The sequence below is a fragment of the Centropristis striata genome, chromosome 4 (assembly GCF_030273125.1).
Source record: "Centropristis striata isolate RG_2023a ecotype Rhode Island chromosome 4, C.striata_1.0, whole genome shotgun sequence".
In the NCBI taxonomy this organism is placed as follows: Eukaryota; Metazoa; Chordata; class Actinopteri; order Perciformes; family Serranidae; genus Centropristis; species Centropristis striata.
The window spans coordinates 9,026,104-9,047,940 of record NC_081520.1 but is presented as its reverse complement, the minus strand read 5'-3'; the positions used below and the strand labels follow the sequence as shown (position 1 = coordinate 9,047,940).

The window sequence follows — 21,837 nt, the reverse complement described above, 5'->3', positions numbered from 1 at the left end:
CCACAAAAGGAGGCAGAGTGGAACTTATGGAGAGATTCTTTAAAGGCTCTGCAAGACTTGCATATAAAGAGGTGCTACATATCGGTTTCGCTGTCCTCAACACAGACAAAGGAACTGTGTATATTCTCAGATGCTTCCACAGTAGCCATAGGAGCAGTGGCCTATCTGAGAGCTGCAGATGCTGAGGGACAGTATCATGTCGGACCATATCCACCGATCCAGATATGCCTATGGTGCTCACCCCAGCGATGCTCCTTACTCAAAAGATGAGTGCACTTTCAGCCCCCTGTGGAAACTTTGGCATGGCTCAGTTGTATAGCAAGCAGTGGAAACAAGTCCAGTGTTTTGCTGACACGTTTTGGAAGAGATGGAAGGGAGAGTATCTGTCTACTCTACAGAGTCGCAGAAAGTGGACAAAAGACAAGCCGAATGTCAAAGAAGGAGATGTTGTCTTGCTGAAAGACAGCCAAGCCCACAGGAATGAATGGCCACTGGGACTGGTGGTTAAGACTTTGCCAAGCAGTGACAACAGAGTCCGCAAGGTTGAGGTGCGGATCGTGAAGGATGGGACACCTAAGGTGTTCTTAAGGCCGGTCTCAGAGATCGTAGTCCTTCTTTCAGAGACTTAATGTGTATTGTTTCCAAGACATTCTCCTTAAAAATTGTATCTGGAGTGATATAATGTAATCATATCATGGGGGAGTGTTCTGCCTTTACAGATTAAAAAGGTAAAATAATAAGTTAAAAGTTCATAAGTTAATATTAGCAGGTAGCCTACTTGGTTCAGAGAAACCGCGTCAGAGTGAGCGCTCTTTTTCTTAAGTCCAGCTATGCTGTATTTTTTCTGTTGCATGCTCAGACAAGTAGACGAGCAGCGTTGATCACAGACAGCTTAACGGACGGCCGAAGATGTATTTTTAAGAGTTTTCTGACGCTTGTGCCCCTGGCAAATATTTATCTGTAAGTATGGACAGTGTTACATGGTTGTATACTTTGTTATGAAGAGTTAGTTTGTTACATTTTCTATGAATATTAACTAATAGAATATTACTAGCTTTAGCAAAGGCTAACTGTTATCATTTTGTGTGATGTCGGATGCTAATTGTAATGTATAGTGCTTGTTTGTATAGTGTTAAGTAAATTGTGTTTCTGTCTGTAATAATTTCAGTTTTACGATGGGAAATAGAGACTTCATTAAAATACAAGAAAAGTTAAGCCTTGTGGTTTCTTGGAGGACTTCTCTACTACACCGTTATCTGACTGTCTAGCCTTGTATTTGCAAACGCACTGCGAGGGCAGTACAGTATAGGCAATAGCACATACCATTTATAATGTGTGTCAGGAAAGAAAGTCTACAACTCAGTGTGACAAATTCAGCAGGATAGAGTCTGAAGAGGCCAGTGAAATAACTATGAACACACTAATGTCCTTTTTATAGCTATAATGTACATTTTTATGGAATTAAATGTTTGTTTTTATATGCTATTTATTTGAATATATCAAGTATTTACTTCACCCCCACAGATTCTCATGCAGTTAAAGAAAGTAAATTTTTCTCAAAATGGTTATGATGTGTCATTTGATGCCAACGGGGATCCTGTGGCCACATATGAGCTGGTGAACTGGCAAAAAACTGAGAGTGGCAACATTGAGTTGGTGACAGTGGGACACTACGATGCATCACTGCTGGTGGGCCGGGAGTTCCGTATCAACAGGAACCTCACCTGGGTGGATGGCAGCACACAAGTAAGGAGCCTAAAAGCTCTAGTTTAAAATATACGGTTGTTCATTTTCATTGCGTTATGTTTGGAATTGATTAATTGATAATGTTTTGAGAAGACATACACTTTATCTGTCAATTATAAGTCACATTTTCACAATCAATTCATGGAAAGAGGTTACAAAAACATTTTTTCAACTTTATCGGCGACAGTGTATTTAAATTTAATTTTGACAGTCTTGGTATGAAGTGTTTTAGGTCCCTGTTCCTCTTGCCTATACTGGCATTTAACAGATGAATTCCAAAGTTACAGCATTTAAGCATAACACTCCCCCTTCATATTATCCAAAAGTGTTCCATTGCTGAATTGCAGTCCAGGTATAGTAATAGAAAAAAAACATATTTGACTTAATTGTTGTAGATTTTGTCCAAATTTAGTTGGTTTAACTTAATGATGATGAATGCCCGCCCATGATCAGCTAATTTTAAGAAACGTGATGAGTGGGTGAGAAATTACACTGAGCTTCATTTGTGAGAATCCAAACAGAGCTGAGTGGACTCAAGGCCATCTTGGAGCACGAACGAGGAGTGTCTCGGTGACTTGAACACAACATAACCCCTCTCAGGTGTAAGGAAGAGTCACACTCACCCAGGCAAACTTAAGTCTCACTCTCAAGTTAAGTGCAACACACAGGAAACAGTATGAGTCAGTATGAGCCTTAGTTGTCTTAGCAACCATAACAATTGGGTGGCTCTTCTTGGATCATGAATGTTCACACGTATTGTTCAGGTTTGTGTTAATTGGGTGTTGTGGCGTCTTTGTGGCACGTGTTTTGACCTTTGTGTTTTGGTAAATTGGCTTGAACGCAGCCTACTGTTTGGGCTTTGGAAATTGTTTGTCTGTCTGTGTTTGGCTGACTTTGTTGTTAGACTTTGGTTGTTGTGTGATTGTTTATTCTGATTAGCTTTCGGGGAAAAAGAAGTATTGTGTAACATCCTGGTTTGGATGATTTTTTCTGCATTTCAGCAATAAATATTGTTTTTGCCATTTGGGTAACATTGGTTTACTTAGCCTGTCTTTACATCGTAGTATTCCGAGGTTTTTCGTGTTCCAAGCGCTGTTATTCATACATGGCAGAATTTGAGCCAGAGGAGTTTCTTGAAGTTGAAATAATCCATCAACGGTTAGTTAAATTTGAGAAACAGAAACTGTGGAAAGTGCCCCCGGTCATAACATAATGTAAAAAATAATAAATTGTGTTTTATTTTGAAAGGGGGCGGAAGTATATTACGTTGATTCTGTGTGGGATTTCCTGTCTGGTGCAATCTGCTCTGTTGAGCTTGATGCGATTTAGCAACGGCTTGTGAGAATAAAAAAATGCTATGGATTGCTCGCGCAGCGGAGCAGAGAGCTGCAGCTGGGACGTTGCTGAACCGTTCCGCAGCGCGCCCGGTGGAAATGCTCTCATTGATTAGAGTGGCAGCGATCAGAAACAGCGACCGCAGCATAGCCGTTCCACGCCCGGTGGGAATCAGGCTTAAGGAAGCATGAAACGAGGACGTTTAACTGGGATGAAGCTGAGCTTAATTTGATAATAGGCGTCAGGAACAACGAGACACTTTTGATATCCATAAGTGCCAAGGTTTGACCCAGAGAAGGTTGAGCTATTTTTTGAGATGTTTGAGAAAATCGCAACACAGTGAGGCTGGCCTACACAGGAATGGGTCATTCTGATTCAAGGTTAGCTACGGTCAGGTGGCCAGGTACTTTTGTTAGAGCGTAAAGCTTTTAAAGCTTACAACTCTCACCCGGGCTCTTTTTCCTAAACTTGGTCTTACAAAACACTCAGAACAAATTAATAAAGTCAACCATTTATTGAAAGAATCCGAGCCAAATATAATGCTCAGCGCTGGACTCTGCAATGTGACCTCGATGGCACCACAAGACAGAGTGATTACAAACTTCCTTAATGTTACATATATTCTTCTTGGGTTGGGTACACCCCGTACATATGGGTGGGCTCTTTAACGCAATTAGTCAATTTGTTTGTGGGATGCCTTGGTTACCACCTCCTTCACCGAGCATCTGGCATCTCACTGACCTTTCAAACTTATGTGTGTCTGTTGTCTGCTGAAGCTTCCACATCCTGTCCCCCCTCCTTATTCTGCTTCTCCCCTTACATACCTTTCCTGAACTCTGAACTCCTATACATACCTTTCCTATCCTTAAGTGACCCAGTCTTGTCATTTAGTAACCGGGTCATAATTTAGAAACTCAGCCAACCCGAGTATATTCCCCGCTCCCACACTTGCTTTATTGCCACAGCATGCATCTGGTCTGTGTGTCATTTTGTCATCATTTTTCCAAAACACAGTTTCAATGAATGTAAGGCCGCGTTCAGACTGCAGGCGAATCTGATTCAAATCAGATTCCTACTCAAATACTATTTTTAGGGCTGACTGTCCACACTGTTTTTAGCAAGTGTCCAAATCAGATATGGCTCTGTTCAGACTGGGCCTAATTATTGACTGATCTGACAGGTTGCCATAGTAACGGCGTCAGATCCGTCGCAATTATATGACGTCTGACGCCGTTAAGATTGCCGCCTGTCTCAGATGTAGGGAAGACCCTCAAGTTAACTGCAACACAATCTGACACAAATACTGGAATTTTAACCTCAGGTCTTTGTAGCACATCTGAATATGTTATATTTTGTTTGTATCTTTGTGCCAGGTCCCTGTGTCAGTGTGCTCTCACAGCTGTCCTCCAGGAACTCATAAAGTGCTGCAGAAAGGAAAACCCATCTGCTGTAATGATTGTTTACCATGTCCTGAAGGAGAGATTAGCAATGCTACAGGTATTTGTTTTTTCTCTGAATGCATATTGTGTAAGACATATAGAGTAATGTACAATATGTCAACTAAAAGGACGCTTTGCTTTTTATTTCTCTTTCACGTTAATTCTAGTTATAATATGTACTATTTCGTTGGTTCTTAATCCTCCGTTTCCAGTGAAAAACCTCACAACATACAAGGAGAGGATCATCCTGGAGTGTGCATTAGGCTCAGCTGTTCGGTTCTGGGCTGTGCTCGGGTACATCGGCCTGCTGGCTGTCTTTTGCTTTGTGTTAGCTGTCCTGGCTCGGAAACTACCTGATAATTTTAATGAAGCCAAACTGATCACCTTTAGCATGCTGATATTCTGTGCAGTCTGGATCACCTTTATCCCTGCTTATGTCAGCTCTCCTGGGAAATTCACTGTGGCTGTGGAGATATTTGCTATTCTGGCCTCCAGTTTTGGACTAATATTGTGTATATTTGCTCCAAAGAGTTTCATCATATTGTTTGAGCCAGAGAAGAACACCAAGAAGCATTTAATGAACAAAAATCAATCCGGATAAATATGACGTGTGTAAAAAGTTAGAAGAGACATTGGCCAGCATTGATGAGGATTTCCAAACAGTTTTGATGGTCATTGTAGTTGCTTGAAGCGATACATTCCTCAGTGTGTGCTACATTTACAGAAAACATGAGTTACCGTGCTGCAGAATGTGTGTTGCTCTTGTTATTACTGTCTCTATGAGCAGGAGAACTCATCTTACTCAGCAAATTGGACACTGAGGATTGTATTGCTGAAGTGAACTATATTTACCATCAACACTGACTGTCCAGCAACATAAAATGTGACAAACGTTCCCGTAGCAAACAGTATAGGGGTTATAACGTGTACATTCAACACAGTCTTCACCTTTAAATATTTACAAAATATTTATCATCAAAAATGTTTTGTGACTTTAATGCCATTTTTTAAATTTTATTTCATGTTATGAAATTATTTATCAAATATTCTTTCATAATGAGCTAAAAGAGTCAATAAATAAGGTCAAAATAAAGAAAAAAAGGCTTGATTCTGTGTTCTGTCTTGAGGCTGTCATAAAATCGTTGCTTTTTCAAAAATATTTCTGTATTCACACGAAGAAGGGATTGAACCACACAAACAAGCCACTAAAGGTGTATTTGGAGACTTAACTTCAATATGAGCTAAAAAGAAACAAAGAAGGGTATAACGGTAGGATAAAATTAGGAAACCAATGAGTGCATATAATATTATACGGCCCGTAGAAAGAATTCTCTTTGGTGTACAGCAAGCTGACGTACAATAGAAGGAGGGATGGTTTGACTTAAAAATCTATATAAACCAGTGATAACACACATGCAATATTCCCACACAGACAGTGGAGGGATGGAGATCACTGCTCTCTCTATTAGCCTGATCCTGTCTCTGGGTCTGTGTGAGCTGAACTCAGCTCTTGCCTTGAATATTTCTGGTGCTGGGGTCAGCTCTGAGGCTGCAACTGTAAAATGTAAGCTCCAGGGTACCACTCGTCTACCTGCTTTCTCAGTGGATGGTGACTACATTATTGGTGGTGTTTTCGCTATACATTACAAGGTGCACACAGTGGAGAATAACTACACCTACATGCCTGAGCCACTGAGGTGCAAAGGGAGGTTAGTAAGAGGGAGAAATGTGGGATAAGAGGATTTTAGACTGTGTAAGGATGGAAATGTTTTTAATTTTAATGATGTTCTGACAATTTGATTCACAGATGCAGTTTATTTGTAACTTATTTACAGTGAATATGAATTGTAGTTCTACTATATTTATCTTTGAACATTGTCACATGTGCGCATGGAGTTGACATGAGTTTCTGTGTGCAGCATTATCCCCCGTAGACTGCGACTTTCACAGGCAATGATCTTCGCCATCGAGGAGATTAACAACAGCACGGAGCTGCTGCCGGGCATCAGACTCGGTTATCAGATCTACGACTCGTGCGCCTCGGTGCCCGTGGCGGTGCATGTGGCATTCCAGCTTTCCAGCGGCCTGGACCCGGTGTTTTACACCGGCGACAACTGCTCACAGTCGGGTATGGTGATGGCAGTTGTTGGTGGGCCTGGGTCCACGTCATCCATCAGCATGTCTCACATCATTGAGCCTTTTAACATCCCTCAAGTAAATGTTTTGATTTCCTGGTCAAACAGCGTATTCATTAAACTTGTGCTAGTTTTTTGTTTCCTGTTAAATAATTAAATTATTGTTTTTCGTAGGTGAGCTACTTTGCCACTTGTGCATGCCTGTCTGATAAGCAGCAGTACCCGAGTTTCTTCAGAACAATCCCAAGTGACCAGTTCCAGGCTGACGCGCTGGCCAAGCTGGTCAAACACTTTGGCTGGACTTGGATAGGTGCTGTCCGGTCGGATTCATATTATGGCAATAATGGCATGGCGTCTTTCCTGGCCGCAGCACGCAGAGAGGGGATCTGTGTGGAATACTCTGAAGCTTTCTATCGGACCAACCCCCGTAGCAGGATCCAGAGAGTAGCTGATGTTGTCCGCAGGTTTGTACATTTGATACACGTTTAAAGTACTTTTTTAATGTTATTGTTTAATATATAGTGTACAATATCTCCAGGTCGACAGCTATGGTTGTTGTGGCATTTACATCACCTGCCGATCTGAAGATTCTGCTAGAGGAGCTTTCTCTTGAGCCTTTTTCACCTCGTGTGTGGATAGGCAGTGAGTCTTGGGTAACAGACCCAGACATGCTGAGGTTCAGCTTCTGTGCTGGAGCTATTGGATTTGGCATTGAGCAATCAGTCATCCCAGGTCTGAGAGACTTCTTGCTGGACCTCTCTCCCTCTAAAGTGGCTGCCTCTCCACTGCTCACTGAGTTCTGGGAGGATGTATTCAACTGCAGGCTGAGAAAAAGTGAGAAAGTTGAAACTTACATTTGGGTCCCTGTGTTTCAGTTTTTTTCTCTCCCTGTCTATCTGAGTGGAGCAGCTGTTGCTTGAAGACCAAATCCCAGATTAAGCATGAACGGGAAATCTGTTGTTTTTTGATGTTATGAGGTAGCAATAAGGTGCATCTCTTTGAATCTCACTTGTAATGACTATCTTTCAAGTCATGTTTTGGAGGTTTTGTTTAAACTTTGCTACAGAGTTTTAATGTCATTGCTAAAGCCTGAACACAAGCACACAATATAGAGACAGTATCCAGGTCATGAAGGTAAATTGAAATGAAAAATTGTACTGACAACAGATATCAGTTCCAGTATTTATGCGTGTCTGTATCTAATTAAATTATAAATCTGACAGTGATTTTTAGTTTTTTTAATGTATTCCAAACACATTAAGACAGGTCAAGTCAGTAAATAAATAATATATTATTTAAAGTTTAAATATAAACAGTTTTTCAACATGCACATATTGTCACTGTCAGTTTATATACACAGAAACAGACATGACATCACTTTCAAATTCCTTGTATGTCTGCAGATACTTGACCAATGAAATAGACTGAATTAAAATGGAATTTGGATTGATTTTAAAAAAGCACTTTTCTAGTCTTTGCAACCCTACAAGTCAGCACTCACTCATTCACATACACATTCATTAATTGTTGGCCAAGGCTTTCATGCAAGGTGCTATCAAATCATTTTTGGCATCAGTAACTTGGTCAAGATTTTCAGCTTCTCAACAGCTAGGATCAGTGATCGTACTAACGGCCTTTCAATCAGTTAATGATGGTTAAAAAATAGGGCTGCTACAAACGGAAACAGCAACTATCTAAAAAAAATAAAGGCGTCTGCTAAACAGTTTTTTTATTTGTTGAGTGTTTTCAATAAAATTGCATGTCTCAAAATTAGTACAATATAGATATGAATTTCCCTTTGGGGATGAATAAAGTAATCTATCTATCTATATGAGTTACTGCAACTACTTGTCTTTTTTAGTGTTGAAAAAAAAATGGCTTTCCTCTGTCTCTGTGTGGTTTTAGGTGCAGACACAAACGAAAGAGTGTGTGATGGAAGTGAAGACCTACAGACGTACAGACCGTACACTGACACATCTCAGATCCGGATCGCTAACATGGTATACAAGGCTGTTTATGCAATAGCACATGCCATTCATAATGCAGTGTGTCAGAAAAAGTCTACAATTCACTGTGAAAAATTCAGCAGGATAGAGTCTGAAGAGGTCAGTTGAAATAACTATGTGAACACATCAATGTCCTTTTTATAGATATAATGTACATTTTTATGGAATTACATGGTTATTCTTTTAATGTTTTTTTTTTTATTTATCAAGCATTTGATTCATCCTCACAGGTTCTCATGCAGTTGAAGAAAGTAAATTTTTCACAAAATGGCTATGATGTGTCATTTGATGCCAACGGGGATCCTGTGGCCACATATGAGCTGGTGAACTGGCAAAAAACTGAGAGTGGCAACATTGAGTTGGTGACAGTGGGACACTACGATGCATCACTGCCGGTGGGCCGGGAGTTCCGTATCAACAGGAACCTCACCTGGGTGGAGGGCAGCACACAAGTAAGGAGCCTAAAAGCTCTAGTTTAACTTATTTTATGCTGGCCTTACACCAAACGATTTTCACAGTCCCAGTAAATCTAGGAGTTTTACTGGAGGAACAGCGTTCTCCCATCATCTCGATCGCTAAGTGCAAGGTAGTAATCTGCCTGTTTCATATCAGTCTTTTCCTAGTCTTGGGTTTGTGATCATATCAAATGTGTTTGATATAATTTCAAGTTGCAGTGACATAACACAATCTACAACCAAAAAATGAGCGGGGGAAAGGTCCCCAGTTCCAGACGGGGCAGTAAAACCACTTCGACAGGAAAAAGTAACATCACAATAATGCTAGTAAGCTAAGTCGTAAATAAAGATAGAGCGATTTAATATATTTACGGCCACAAGCGGGATTTTTGGGGGCGCCGTTTCTTAGTAAAGAGAACAGTAAGGAGACCCAGTTAAAATGTATGAATAAATGTAGGCCTATACATAAATAAGTGATAAATAATTGATGATTAATATATGATTAACTAAATTAAAGTTGATAGAGCTGATAAATATAATTATTTCAATATAATTATTTATTTATATTTAATCTCTAAATTTTCCTTTTCTTCATTCTTCCTTTTTTTTTTTTTTTTTTTAAAAACCCACTGCAGACACTAGAGCAGCTGTAGCCAAAAGCTCATTCTCCTCCATTTGTACGTTTATACTAAGAGCATGATGGAGGAAAAAATGCATGGTAGGAAAAAAATGCTAAAAGAATCTAGTTCTAGTCTTGTAAATAGTGACCTTGCAAGATTCACAGTCTTTGTAAAATCTCAGTCTGAGACTAGGCTGGGACTAAAAACTCTAAACACTTGTCTTTAGATGTGAGCAGGTGTGAGCCTATAGTTTTTTCCGATCTAGAGTCTTTTCCGAATCTTTTCAAAGTCTTCTGATGTATAGGTAGCATAAGTTTCAAATTTTGTTGGCTGTATTGGCTGTAAAGAGATTAATTCCAAAGTTTTTACTATGATAGCCCCCCTAAAAGATATCGTATTGCTAGAACAGGAGGAGTGGTTACAGTGAAAAGCAATATTTTCGATACACATTTGTGGTGTGGTATGCGTATTGTTTTAGGACAAACTTGAAAAAATGTAAACCTAGCCTTGAGTCCTCAGGGCTTTGTAGCACACTACAAAATGTGATATTTTGTTGTATCTTTGTGCCAGGTACCTGTGTCAGTGTGCTCTGACAGCTGTCCTCCAGGAACTCGTAAAGTGCTGCAGAAAGGAAAACCCATTTGCTGTTATGATTGTTTACCATGTCCTGAGGGAGAGATTACCAATGCTACAGGTATTTTTATTTTCTCCAAATACATATTGACTGTACAAAATATAGAGTAGTGTACAGTATGTCTACTAAAAGGACGCTTTGCTTTTTATTCAGATTCCCCTGATTGCTTCCCATGCCTCAAGGAGTTCTGGCCTAATGCAGAGAGGGACACGTGTCTCCCCAAGCCTGTAGAGTTTCTTTCCTTCAACGAGGTCCTAGGAATCATCCTGGCTGCATTCTCAGTTGGTGGTGCCTGTCTTGCCATTACAACAGCGGTTGTGTTCTATCGTCACAGGACATCCCCGATTGTCAGGGCCAACAACTCTGAGCTGAGCTTCCTGCTGCTCTTCTCTCTGACTCTTTGTTTCTTATGTTCATTAACTTTCATTGGAGCGCCCTCTGAGTGGTCCTGCATGCTGCGCCACACAGCATTTGGGATCACCTTTGTTCTCTGTATGTCTTGTGTTCTTGGAAAAACAATAGTGGTGTTAATGGCCTTCAGAGCTACACTCCCAGGAAGCAATGTGATGAAATGGTTTGGGCCCACACAGCAAAGAATGACTGTAGTGTCTTTAACGTTCATTCAAGTTATAATATGTACTATTTGGTTGGTTCTTAATCCTCCGTTCCCAATCAAAAACCTCACAACATACAAGGACAGGATCATCTTGGAGTGTGCATTAGGCTCAGCTGTTGGGTTCTGGGCTGTGCTCGGGTACATCGGCCTGCTGGCTGTCTTTTGCTTTGTGTTAGCTGTCCTGGCTCGGAAACTACCTGATAATTTTAATGAAGCCAAGCTGATCACCTTCAGCATGCTGATATTCTGTGCAGTGTGGATCACCTTTATCCCTGCATATGTCAGCTCTCCTGGGAAATTCACTGTGGCTGTGGAGATATTTGCCATTCTGGCCTCCAGTTTTGGACTAATATTGTGTATATTTGCCCCAAAGTGTTTCATCATATTGTTTAAGCCAGAGAAGAACACCAAGAAACATTTAATGAACAAAAATCAATCCTGACCATGAGGTTTGAAAAAAAAAAAAAGTTGAGAGAAAATTGCAAGCATTGAGGTGGTTTTCTCACAAGTTTCGAAAGTAAATGTAGATGACTGAAGCGATACATTCCTCAGTGTGTGCTACATTTACAGAAAAGCTGAGTTACTGTGCTGCAGAATACGTTGCTCTCATTATTGCTGTCTCTGTGAGAAGAAAAACTCAGCTATCACAGTAAATTGGACACACATTGGACACACATTTACCATCAACACTGATTGGACAGCAAAACAAAATGTGACAAACTTTTCCATAGCATCCGTATGAAGCTTATAATGTGCACATTCAACCAGTTTTATGTTACATTTTCACAAATGTTTTGAAGATATTAATGCCATGCTATGAACTTATTTAAAACATATTCTTTCATGATGAGCTAAATGAGTCAATAAATATGGTTAAAATGCAAAAAAAGGCTTGGTTATGTATTCTGTCTTCACACTGTCATGAAATTATTGCTTATTAAAAAAAACCCTTTTCACGCATTATGTAAAATGGGATTGAACGACACAAACAAGATATAAAAGGTTAATTTGGGAACACATGGGAACTGTATGCGCATAATATTGTACGGCCCATAGAAAGAATTCTCTTTGGTGTACAGTAAGCTGACGTACAGTAGAAGGAGGGACGGTTTGTTTAAAAAGTCTATTTCACTCAGTGATACCTCACATGCAGTATTCCCACACAGACAGTTGAGGGATGGAGATCACTGCTCTCTATATTAGCCTGATCCTGTCTCTGGGTCTGTGTGAGCTGAACTCAGCTCTTGCTTTGAATGTTTCTGGTGCTGGGGTCAGCTCTGAGGCTGCACAATGTAAGCGCCAGGGTACCACTCTTCCTGCATTCTCAGTGGATGGTGACTTTGTTATTGATGGTGCTTTCTCTATACATTACAACATGCACACAGTGGAGAATAACTACACCTACATGCCTGAGCCACTAAGGTGCAAAGGGAGGTTAGTAAGAGGGAGAAATGTGGGATAAGAGGATTTTAGACTGTGTAAGGATGGAAATGTTTTTAATTTTAATGATGTTCTGACAATTTGGTTCACAGATTCAGTGCACTTATCAGCTATTGACAGTGAATATGAATTACATTTACATATATCTGTGAACATGTTTACACATGCTTATAGAGTTGATATGAGTTTCTGTGTGCAGCATTATCTCCCGTGAACTGCGCTTCTCAAGTGCAATGATCTTCGCCATCTAGGAGATTAACAACAGCACGGAACTGCTGCCGGGCATCAGACTCGGTTATCAGATCTACGACTCGTGCGCCTCGGTGCCCGTGGCGGTGCATGTGGGATTACAGCTTTCCAGCGGCCTGGACCTGGCGTTTTACACTGGCGACAAGTGCTCACAGTCTGGTATGGTGATGGCAGTTGTTGGCGACTGTGGGTCCAAAGCTGCAAAGGCTGAAATGGCCTTCGCTGAACGAGAGGCTGAGATGATGAAATAGAAAGCTGAAATGGAAGCAAATCTGCTGAAGCAAAAGGCTAGCTTTGACGCTGATCTCCATCTCCTACAGTATCAAAGAGCTGCTGCTGAAGCTGAGGCTACAGCCTTTCAGGCGGCAGAGGTTGAAAGCGGGGAGCTCAGCCAGTTTCCAGATGTTGAAGAAGAGCCCCTCAGTACAGTTCAACGAACTAGTGAGTACGTCCAACAACACTTTGAGATGTTCATACAGGAACAGCCTTTGGAACCTGCAGTTGTGGTGACACATGGAACAAAACGTGAAACATCTGACACTCAGCGTAGAGTTTCTCATGACATCCAAAGAAATACACAGCCAGTTTTCAAAGATGTGAAAAAAGAACCAACAAGGAATATAGGACTGAGTGACTCTTACCCTTATGGTACTCAGCACACAACAAACCACGAAAGAGAGTACTTACCTGAACCTAAAGGCACACAAGACTTTGCAATTTGACGACAAGCTGGAGAATTATTGGGCATGGAAAGCCTCGTTTCTAAGTTCCACAAAGGACTTGGATCTGGCAGCAAGGGAAGAACTAGACCTGTTAACCAAATGGCTAAGAGCTGAATCGTCAGAACAGGCAAAGAGAATCTGTGCAGTGCACGTCCTGAATCCTGCTGCAGTCGCTGCAATGGTTTGGCGACGTCTGGAAGAGTGCTATGGGAGTCCTGAGGTCATCGAAGACGCACTGCTTAAAAAGATTGAGAACTTTCCGAGGTTGACAAATAAAGATACCATCAAGCTGAGAGAGCTAAGTGAAATTCTCCGTGAACTGGAGTGTGCTAAGCAAGATGGTGCACTACCAGGCTCTCATATTTGGATACTGGAGTGAGACAGATAGTGGAGAAGCTTCTTTATAACCTCCAAGACAAATGGATCAGCTGTGGAAGCAAATACAAGGAGGATCACAGAGTGGCCTTTCCTCCCTTCCCTGTCTTCTTTTTTTTTTTTTTTTTTTTCTAAATTTTTATCCCACGATTTTGTAACCCATTTTATTTATCACCCAGTTTTGTCCTATCTTGATCCTGGGCGCTACCTCGTCCCTGTCGGTCTGGGGAGAGCCCTGAACTGAGCACATGCTTCCTCCGACCAGCTCTACAGACACCGGAGACATGGGGACACGCCTTCAATGCCCACAGCGTCCTGGCGGGAATCGAACCCAGGACCTTCTAGCTGTGAGGCGAGAGCGCTACCAACTGCGCCACCGTGCCCCCCCTTCTCTGTCTTCTCAAGGTTTGTCGAACAACAGACAAAGATAAAAATGATCCAAGCTTCACTATAACCCCCAACAATAGTCATATCACTTCCAGGACCGAAAATCCTGCAAAATACAGTGGTAGAGGGTCTGTGGCTGTACATAAGACTGACATCCCTGCAGAGTCATGCGGCATCCAAGCTAGTCCTGCGCTGAAGAAAATGGAAGAACCTGATCGTCTGTGTCCTATACATAGAAAGCCCCACCCACTAAAAAAGTGCAAGCTCTTTAGAAACAAAACTCTAGAAGAGCGCAAATCATACCTCAGAGAAAATCACATCTGTTACAGATGTTGTGGGTCTACTATGCACATGGCAAATTATTGTAAATTGACTGTCAAGTGTTTTGAGTGTAACAGCGACAAACACATCGCAGCTCTGCACCCGGGTCCTCCTCCTTTGACCGCACAGAGTGCAGCAGACGACAGAGATGAAAGCGGGGAGCAAGGTGAAAGCCCACCTTCATCAGTCACCTCTAAATGTACAGAAGTTTGTGGAAATGCAGATGGTGCATGGTCTTGTTCCAAGATCTGTTTGGTAAAAGCATACCCTGCAGGGAACATGGACAAGACAATCAAGATGTATGCGGTGCTAGACGAACAAAGTAATAAGTCTCTCGCCAAGACAGAGTTCTTCAGTCTCTTTAAAGTAAAAACTAGCTCTGCCCCTTACACCCTGAAAACCTGTGCTGGAAAACTAGAGACGTCCGGTAGGAGAGCTACTTATTTCATCATCGAGTCCATTGATGGGAAAGTAAAGCTTGCCTTACCCCCCTTAATTGAGTGTGACATGGTGCCAGACGACAGGACAGAAATCCCATCCCCAGAGGTTGCACACCATTACCCCCATCTACGGTCAGTTGCTAGTAAAATCCCACCTGTGGACCAAGCTGCACCAATCCTCCCGCTCTTAGGGAGGGACATCCTAAGAGTGCACAAGGTACGGGAGCAAATCAACGGTCGCCACAACGTACCTTATGCTCAGCGGTTGGACTTAGGCTGGGTCATTGTGGGAGACGTGTGCTTGGGAACAGTTCATAAGCCGTCAGAGTTGAATGTTTACAAAACAAACGTCCTGAACAAAGGTCGCACATTCTTCCTTAGACCGTGTCCAAATAGTATCCACGTAAAGGAAGAATACAGTGGCATGGCTCGGCATCGCAGCACTGCCTTCCCTGCGTGTGACGTAAACACAAGTCTCCACATGGGTACAGACAACCTAGGGTTTTCTGTGTTTGACAGGTCGATAGAAGACAAAGCCTTTCTAGCTATCATGGATGCAGAAGTCTACCAAAATGAGGAGAATAGCTGGGAGGCTCCTTTACCTTTTCAGGCTCCTAGGCGACGCCTTCCAAGCAACAGGGAGCAAGCTTTGAAACGCCTCTGCTCACTTCGGAGAACTCTGTAGAAAAAGCCAGAAATGAGAGAACACTACATCACGTTCATGCAAAAGATGTTGGACAGTGACCAAGCTGAACTTGCTCCATCTTTGGACAAAGGGAAAGAGCACTGGTACTTACCAACCTTTGGTGTGTATCACCCTAAAAAACCTACCCAGATACGTGTCGTTTTCAATTCAAGCGCCGAGTGTAATGGAACCTCACTCAATGATGATGAGTGGACCAGATTTGAATAATACTCTGCTGGGAGTTCTTCTGCGGTTCCGTAAAGAACCTGTGGCTCTTACAGCAGACGTGGAGCAAATGTTTTATTGCTTTGTCGTCCGAGAGGAAGACAGGGATTGTCATCGGTACCTCTGGTATGAGGATAACGACATCAGCAAGAATGTAACTGAGTACAGGATGAAGGTCCATGTTTTTGGAAACAGCCCATCACCTGCTGTGGCCATATACTGCATGAGAAGAGCAGCGCAAAAAGGTGAACAAGAACATGGTTCTGATGCAAGACAGTTGGTCGAGAGGCAGTTTTACGTTGATGATGGTCTCACCTCAGTCGCCACACCTGAAGAGGCGATAGATCTCCTCACACAAACCAGAGAAATGTTGGCTGAATCCAACCTCCGACTGCACAAACTGGCATCAAACAGCAGCCAGGTGATGGAAGCGTTTCCAGTAGAGGATCGAGCCAAGGATCTGAAGGACCTGGATCTCGGAGTGGATCCCCTCCCTCTCCAGAGGAGTCTAGGCCTCTCTTGGAATTTGGAAACAGACAGCTTTACTTACTTGGTGTCCTGCGAATTAAAACCATACACTCGGAGAGGTGTGTTGTCAATGGTCAACAGTTTGTTAGACCCCTTGGGCTTTGTAGTTCCTGTGACAATGCAAGGGAAAGCACTTCTCCGAGAGTTGTCATCCGAACAGAGCGAGTGGGATGCTCCTCTCCTCCCACAAAAGGAGGCAGAGTGGAACTTATGGAGAGATTCTTTAAAGGCTCTGCAAGACTTGCATATAAAGAGGTTTCGCTGTCCTCAAAACAGACAAAGGAACTGTGTATCTTCTCAGATGCTTCCACAGTAGCCATAGGAGCAGTGGCCTATCTGAGAGCTGCAGATGCTGAGGGACAATATCATGTCGGATTTGTCATGGGGAAGTCAAAATTAGCTCCTCACCCCGCTCATACCATTCCACGTCTGGAGCTCTGCGCAGCTGTGCTTGCTGTTGAGCTATACGAGCTGATTAGTGATGAGATGGAGTGGACACTGTAAAGTTCTTCACCGACAGTAAGATCGTTTTTGGCTACATTCATAACTCTACAAGAAGGTCAGGACCAGCTTTTCTCTATCATGACGACGCAGTGGAGATGTCCGAGTCTAATATCTTCGCCCTCATCGAGCCTGAAGCTGATGACGAGATCCGTTTGGAGGCTACTACTTTGGCAACCAAGGCATCAGAGTCTCAGTTGGGCTCCCAACACTTTGAGCTATGTTCAAACTGGAGAACAGTCTTTCACACCGTAGCCAAACTCATTCACGTTGCAGCATCCTTCAAAGGAAAGCTAGACAAGGCTGAAAGGAGAGGTTGGAAGTGTTTTGGAGACGCACCCAGCATGAGTGAGCTTCTACAAGCCAAAGCTGTTATCATCCGCTCTGTGCAGCACAGTGCCTTCAAGAAGGAATTCAAGTGTCTTGAAGGCGGACAGACCTTTCCCAAGCAGAGCACACTCAAAAGGCTCAATCCAATTGTGGATGAAGATAGTCTGCTTCGTGTTGGAGGTCGTCTTTCTTTTGCTGATCTGTCAAAGGAAGAAAAACACCCAGTGATCATTCCACACACCCATCACATTGCTACACTACTTGTGAGACACTTTCACGAACGAGTAGCTCACCAAGGTCGACACATTACAGAAGGAGCCATCAGATCAGCGGGACACTGGATAATTGAGAGCAAACGTCTGGTGTCTTCTGTCCTTCACAAGTGTGTTACCTGCCGCAGACTGAGAGGAAGGTTAGAGGATCAGAAGATGGCTGATCTACCTACCGACCGACTTACTCCGGAGCCTCCATTCACCACTGTCGGCCTGGATGTCTTTGGGCCGTGGTCCATCATGACACGTCAGACAAGAGGAGGACATGCAGACAGCAAACGCTGGGCTGTGTTGTTTACGTGCATGTCAACCAGAACAGTGCACATCGAGCTGATTGAAACCATGTCTACAGACAGCTTTATCAATGCTCTCCGGAGGTTTTTTGCAGTTTGTGGTCCAGCAAAACTTCTGCGGTCTGATAGAGGGACAAATTTTGTGGGCGCGTGTAAAGAGTTGAATATAAATGCAGACGACACAGTCAGGAGGTACCTCCAGGAGAAGGGCTGCTGCTGGATGTTTAATCCCCCTCATGCTTCCCACATGGGTGGCTCCTGGGAAAGGCTCATCGGAGTTGCCAGGCGCATCTTGGATGCGATGTTGCTTCAGACGGGACCAACACGTCTCACACATGAAGTTCTCAGCACTTTCATGGCGGAAGTCATGGCAATCATGAACGCGAGACCTCTTGTGACCATATCCACCGATCCAGATATGCCTATGGTGCTCACCCCAGCGATGCTCCTTACTCAAAAGATGAGTGCACTTTCAGCCCCCTGTGGAAACTTTGGCATGGCTCAGTTGTATAGCAAGCAGTGGAAACAAGTCCAGTGTTTTGCTGACACGTTTTGGAAGAGATGGAAGGGAGAGTATCTGTCTACTCTACAGAGTCGCAGAAAGTGGACAAAAGACAAGCCGAATGTCAAAGAAGGAGATGTTGTCTTGCTGAAAGACAGCCAAGCCCACAGGAATGAATGGCCACTGGGACTGGTGGTTAAGACTTTGCCAAGCAGTGACAACAGAGTCCGCAAGGTTGAGGTGCGGATCGTGAAGGATGGGACACCTAAGGTGTTCTTAAGGCCGGTCTCAGAGATCGTAGTCCTTCTTTCAGAGACTTAATGTGTATTGTTTGCAAGACATTCTCCTTAAAAATTGTATCTGGAGTGATATAATGTAATCATATCATGGGGGAGTGTTCTGCCTTTACAGATTAAAAAGTTAAAATAATAAGTTAATAGTTCATAAGTTAATATTAGCAGGTTATTGGTTCAGAGAAACCGCGTCAGAGTGAGACATCTTAATTTCGTTTTACAAAAATCGCGTCCGAGTGAGCGCTCTTTTTCTTAAGGCCAGCTATGCTGTATTTTTTCTGTTGCATGCTCAGACAAGTAGACGAGCAGCGTTGATCACAGACAGCTTAACGGACGGCCGAAGATGTATTTTTAAGAGTTTTCTGACGCTTGTGCCCCTGGCAAATATTTATCTGTAAGTATGGACAGTGTTACATGGTTGTATACTTTGTTATGAAGAGTTAGTTTGCTATATTTTCTATGAATAGTAGCTAATAGAATATTACTAGCTTTAGCAAAGGCTAACTGTTATCATTTTGTGTGATGTCGGATGCTAATTGTAATGTATAGTGCTTGTTTGTATAGTGTTAAGTTAATTGTGTTTCTGTCTGTAATAATTTCAGTTTTACGGTGGGAAATAGAGACTTCATTTAAATACAAGAAAAGTTAAGCCTTGTGGTTTCTTGGAGGACCTCTCTACTACACCGTTATCTGACTGTCTAGCCTTGTATAAGCAAACGCACTGCGAGGGCAGTACAGTATATAAGGCTGTTTATGCAATAGCACATGCCATTCATAATGCAGTGTGTCACAAAGAAAGTCTACAACTCAGTGTGACAAATTCAGCAGGATAGAGTCTGAAGAGGTTTATAGCTATAATGTACATTTTTATGGAATTAAATGTTTGTTTTTTATATGGTATTTATTTGAATATATCAAGTATTTACTTCATCCCCACAGATTCTCATGCAGTTAAAGAAAGCAAATTTTTCTCAAAATGGTTATGATGTGTCATTTGATGCCAACGGGGATCCTGCGGTCACATATGAGCTGGTGAACTGGCAAAAAACTGAGAGTGGCAACATTGAGTTGGTGACAGTGGGACACTACGATGCATCACTGCCGGTGGGCCGGGAGTTCCGTATCAACAGGAACCTCACCTGGGTGGATGGCAGCACACAAGTAAGGAGCCTAAAAGCTCTAGTTTAAAATATACGGTTGTTCATTTTCATTGCGTTATGTTTGGAATTGATTAATTGATAATGTTTTTAGAAGACATGCACTTTATCTGTCAATTATAAGTCACATTTTCACAATCAATTCATGGAAAGAGGTTACAAAAACTTTTTTTCAACTTTATCTGCGACAGTGTATTTATATTTAATTTTGACAGTCTTGGTATGAAGTGTTTTAGGTCCCTGTTCTTCTTGCCTATACTGGCATTTAACAGATGAATTCCAAAGTTACAGCATTTAAGCATAACACTTCCCCTTCATATTATCCAAAAGTGTTCCATTGCTGAATTACAGTCCAGGTATAGTAATAGAAAAAAAACATTTTTGACTTAATTGTTGTAGATTTTGGCAAAATTGAGTTGGTTTAACTTAAAGATTGCCCGCCCATGATCAGCTAATTTTAAGAAACGTGATGAGTGGGTGAGAAATTACACTGAGCTTCATTTGTGAGAATCCAAACAGAGCTGAGTGGACTCAAGGCCGTCTTGGAGCACGAACGAGGAGTGCCTCGGTGACTTGAACACAACATAACCCCTCTCAGGTGTAAGGAAGAGTCACACTCACCCAGGCAAACTTAAGTCTCACTCTCAAGTTAAGTGCAACACGCAGGAAAAGGATACCAGTGATTTATGTCATTTGCTAGGCTAGGCTTTAGTAGTTGTGTTCTTTACAGTATGAGCCTCAGTTGTCTTAGCAACCATAACAATTGGGTGGCTCGTCTTGGATCATGAATGTTCACACGTATTGTTCAGGTTTGTGTTAATTGGGTGTTGTGGCGTCTTTGTGGCACGTGTATTGACCTTTGTGTTTTGGTAAATTGGCTTGAGCGCAGCCTACTGTTTGGGCTTTGGAAATTGTTTGTCTGTCTGTGTTTGGCTGACTTTGTCAGACTTTGGCTTTTGTGTGATTGTTTATTCTGATTAGCTTTCGGGGAAAAAGAAGTATTGTGTAACATCCTGGTTTGGATGATTATTTCTGCATTTCAGCAAGAAATATTGTTGTTGCCATTTGGGTAACATTGGTTTTCAGCGGAGCGGAGAGCTGCGGCTGGGACGTTGCTGAACCGTTCCGCAGCGCGCCCGGTGGAAAAGCTCTCATTGATTAGAGTGGCAGCGATCAGCAACAGCGACCGCAGCATAGCCGTTCCACAGCCGGTGGGAATCAGGCTTAAGGGAGCGTGAAACGAGGAAGTTTAACTTGGATGAAGCTGAGCTTACTTTGATAATAGGCGTCAGGAACAACGAGACACTTTTGATATCCATAAGTGCCATGGTTTGACCCAGAGAAGGTTGAGCTATTTTTTGAGATGTTTGAGAAAATCGCAACACAATGAGGCTGGCCTACACAGGAATGGGTCATTCTGATTCAAGGTTCGCTAAGGTCAGGTGGCCAGGTACTTTTGTTAGCGCGTAAAGCTTTTAAAGCTTACAACTCTCATCCGGGCTCTTTTTCCTAAACTTGGTCTTACAAAACACTCAGAACAAATGAATAAAGTCAACCATCTATTGAAAGAATCCTAGCCAAATATAATGCTCAGCGCTGGACTCTGCAATGTGACCTCGATGGCACCACAAGACAGAGTGATTACAAACTTCCTTAATGTTACATATATTCTTCTTGGGTTGGGCACACCCCGTACATATGGGTGGGCTCTTTAACGCAATTGGTCAATTTGTTTGTGGGATGCCTTGGATACCACCTCCTTAACCGAGCATCTGGAGATTTAACATCTCACTGACCTTTCAAACTTTATGTGTGTGTCTGTTGTCTGCTGAAGCTTCCACATCCTGTCCCCCCTCCTTATTCTGCTTCTCAGCCTACATACCTTTCCTGAACTCTGAACTCCTATACATACCTTTCCTATCCTTAAGTGACCCAGTCCTGTCATTAAGTAACTGGGTCATAATTTAGAAACTCAGCCAACCCGAGTATATTCCCCGCTCCCACACTTGCTTTATTGCCACAGTATGCTAGATAGATAGATAGATAGATAGATAGATAGATAGATAGATAGATATACTTTATTTATCCCAAGCTGGGAAATTACAGCGTAGCAGCAGCATTACACACAGAG

The 21,837-nt window shown here is 42.4% G+C and overlaps 1 protein-coding gene across 1 annotated transcript; it reads left to right on the top strand.

Moving 5' to 3' along the window:
• The first annotated feature begins 224 nt into the window (after positions 1-224).
• On the top strand, positions 225-11,428 carry LOC131969900 (vomeronasal type-2 receptor 1-like). The gene is made up of 12 exons (XM_059331127.1): positions 225-578; positions 1,525-1,746; positions 4,455-4,578; positions 4,733-5,014; positions 5,953-6,229; positions 6,455-6,734; positions 6,830-7,119; positions 7,194-7,489; positions 8,561-8,760; positions 8,892-9,113; positions 10,307-10,430; positions 10,524-11,428. Exons 1-12 carry the CDS (start codon positions 225-227, stop codon positions 11,426-11,428), a joined length of 3,576 nt encoding a protein of 1,191 aa, XP_059187110.1.
• Positions 11,429-21,837: the final 10,409 nt, after the last annotated feature.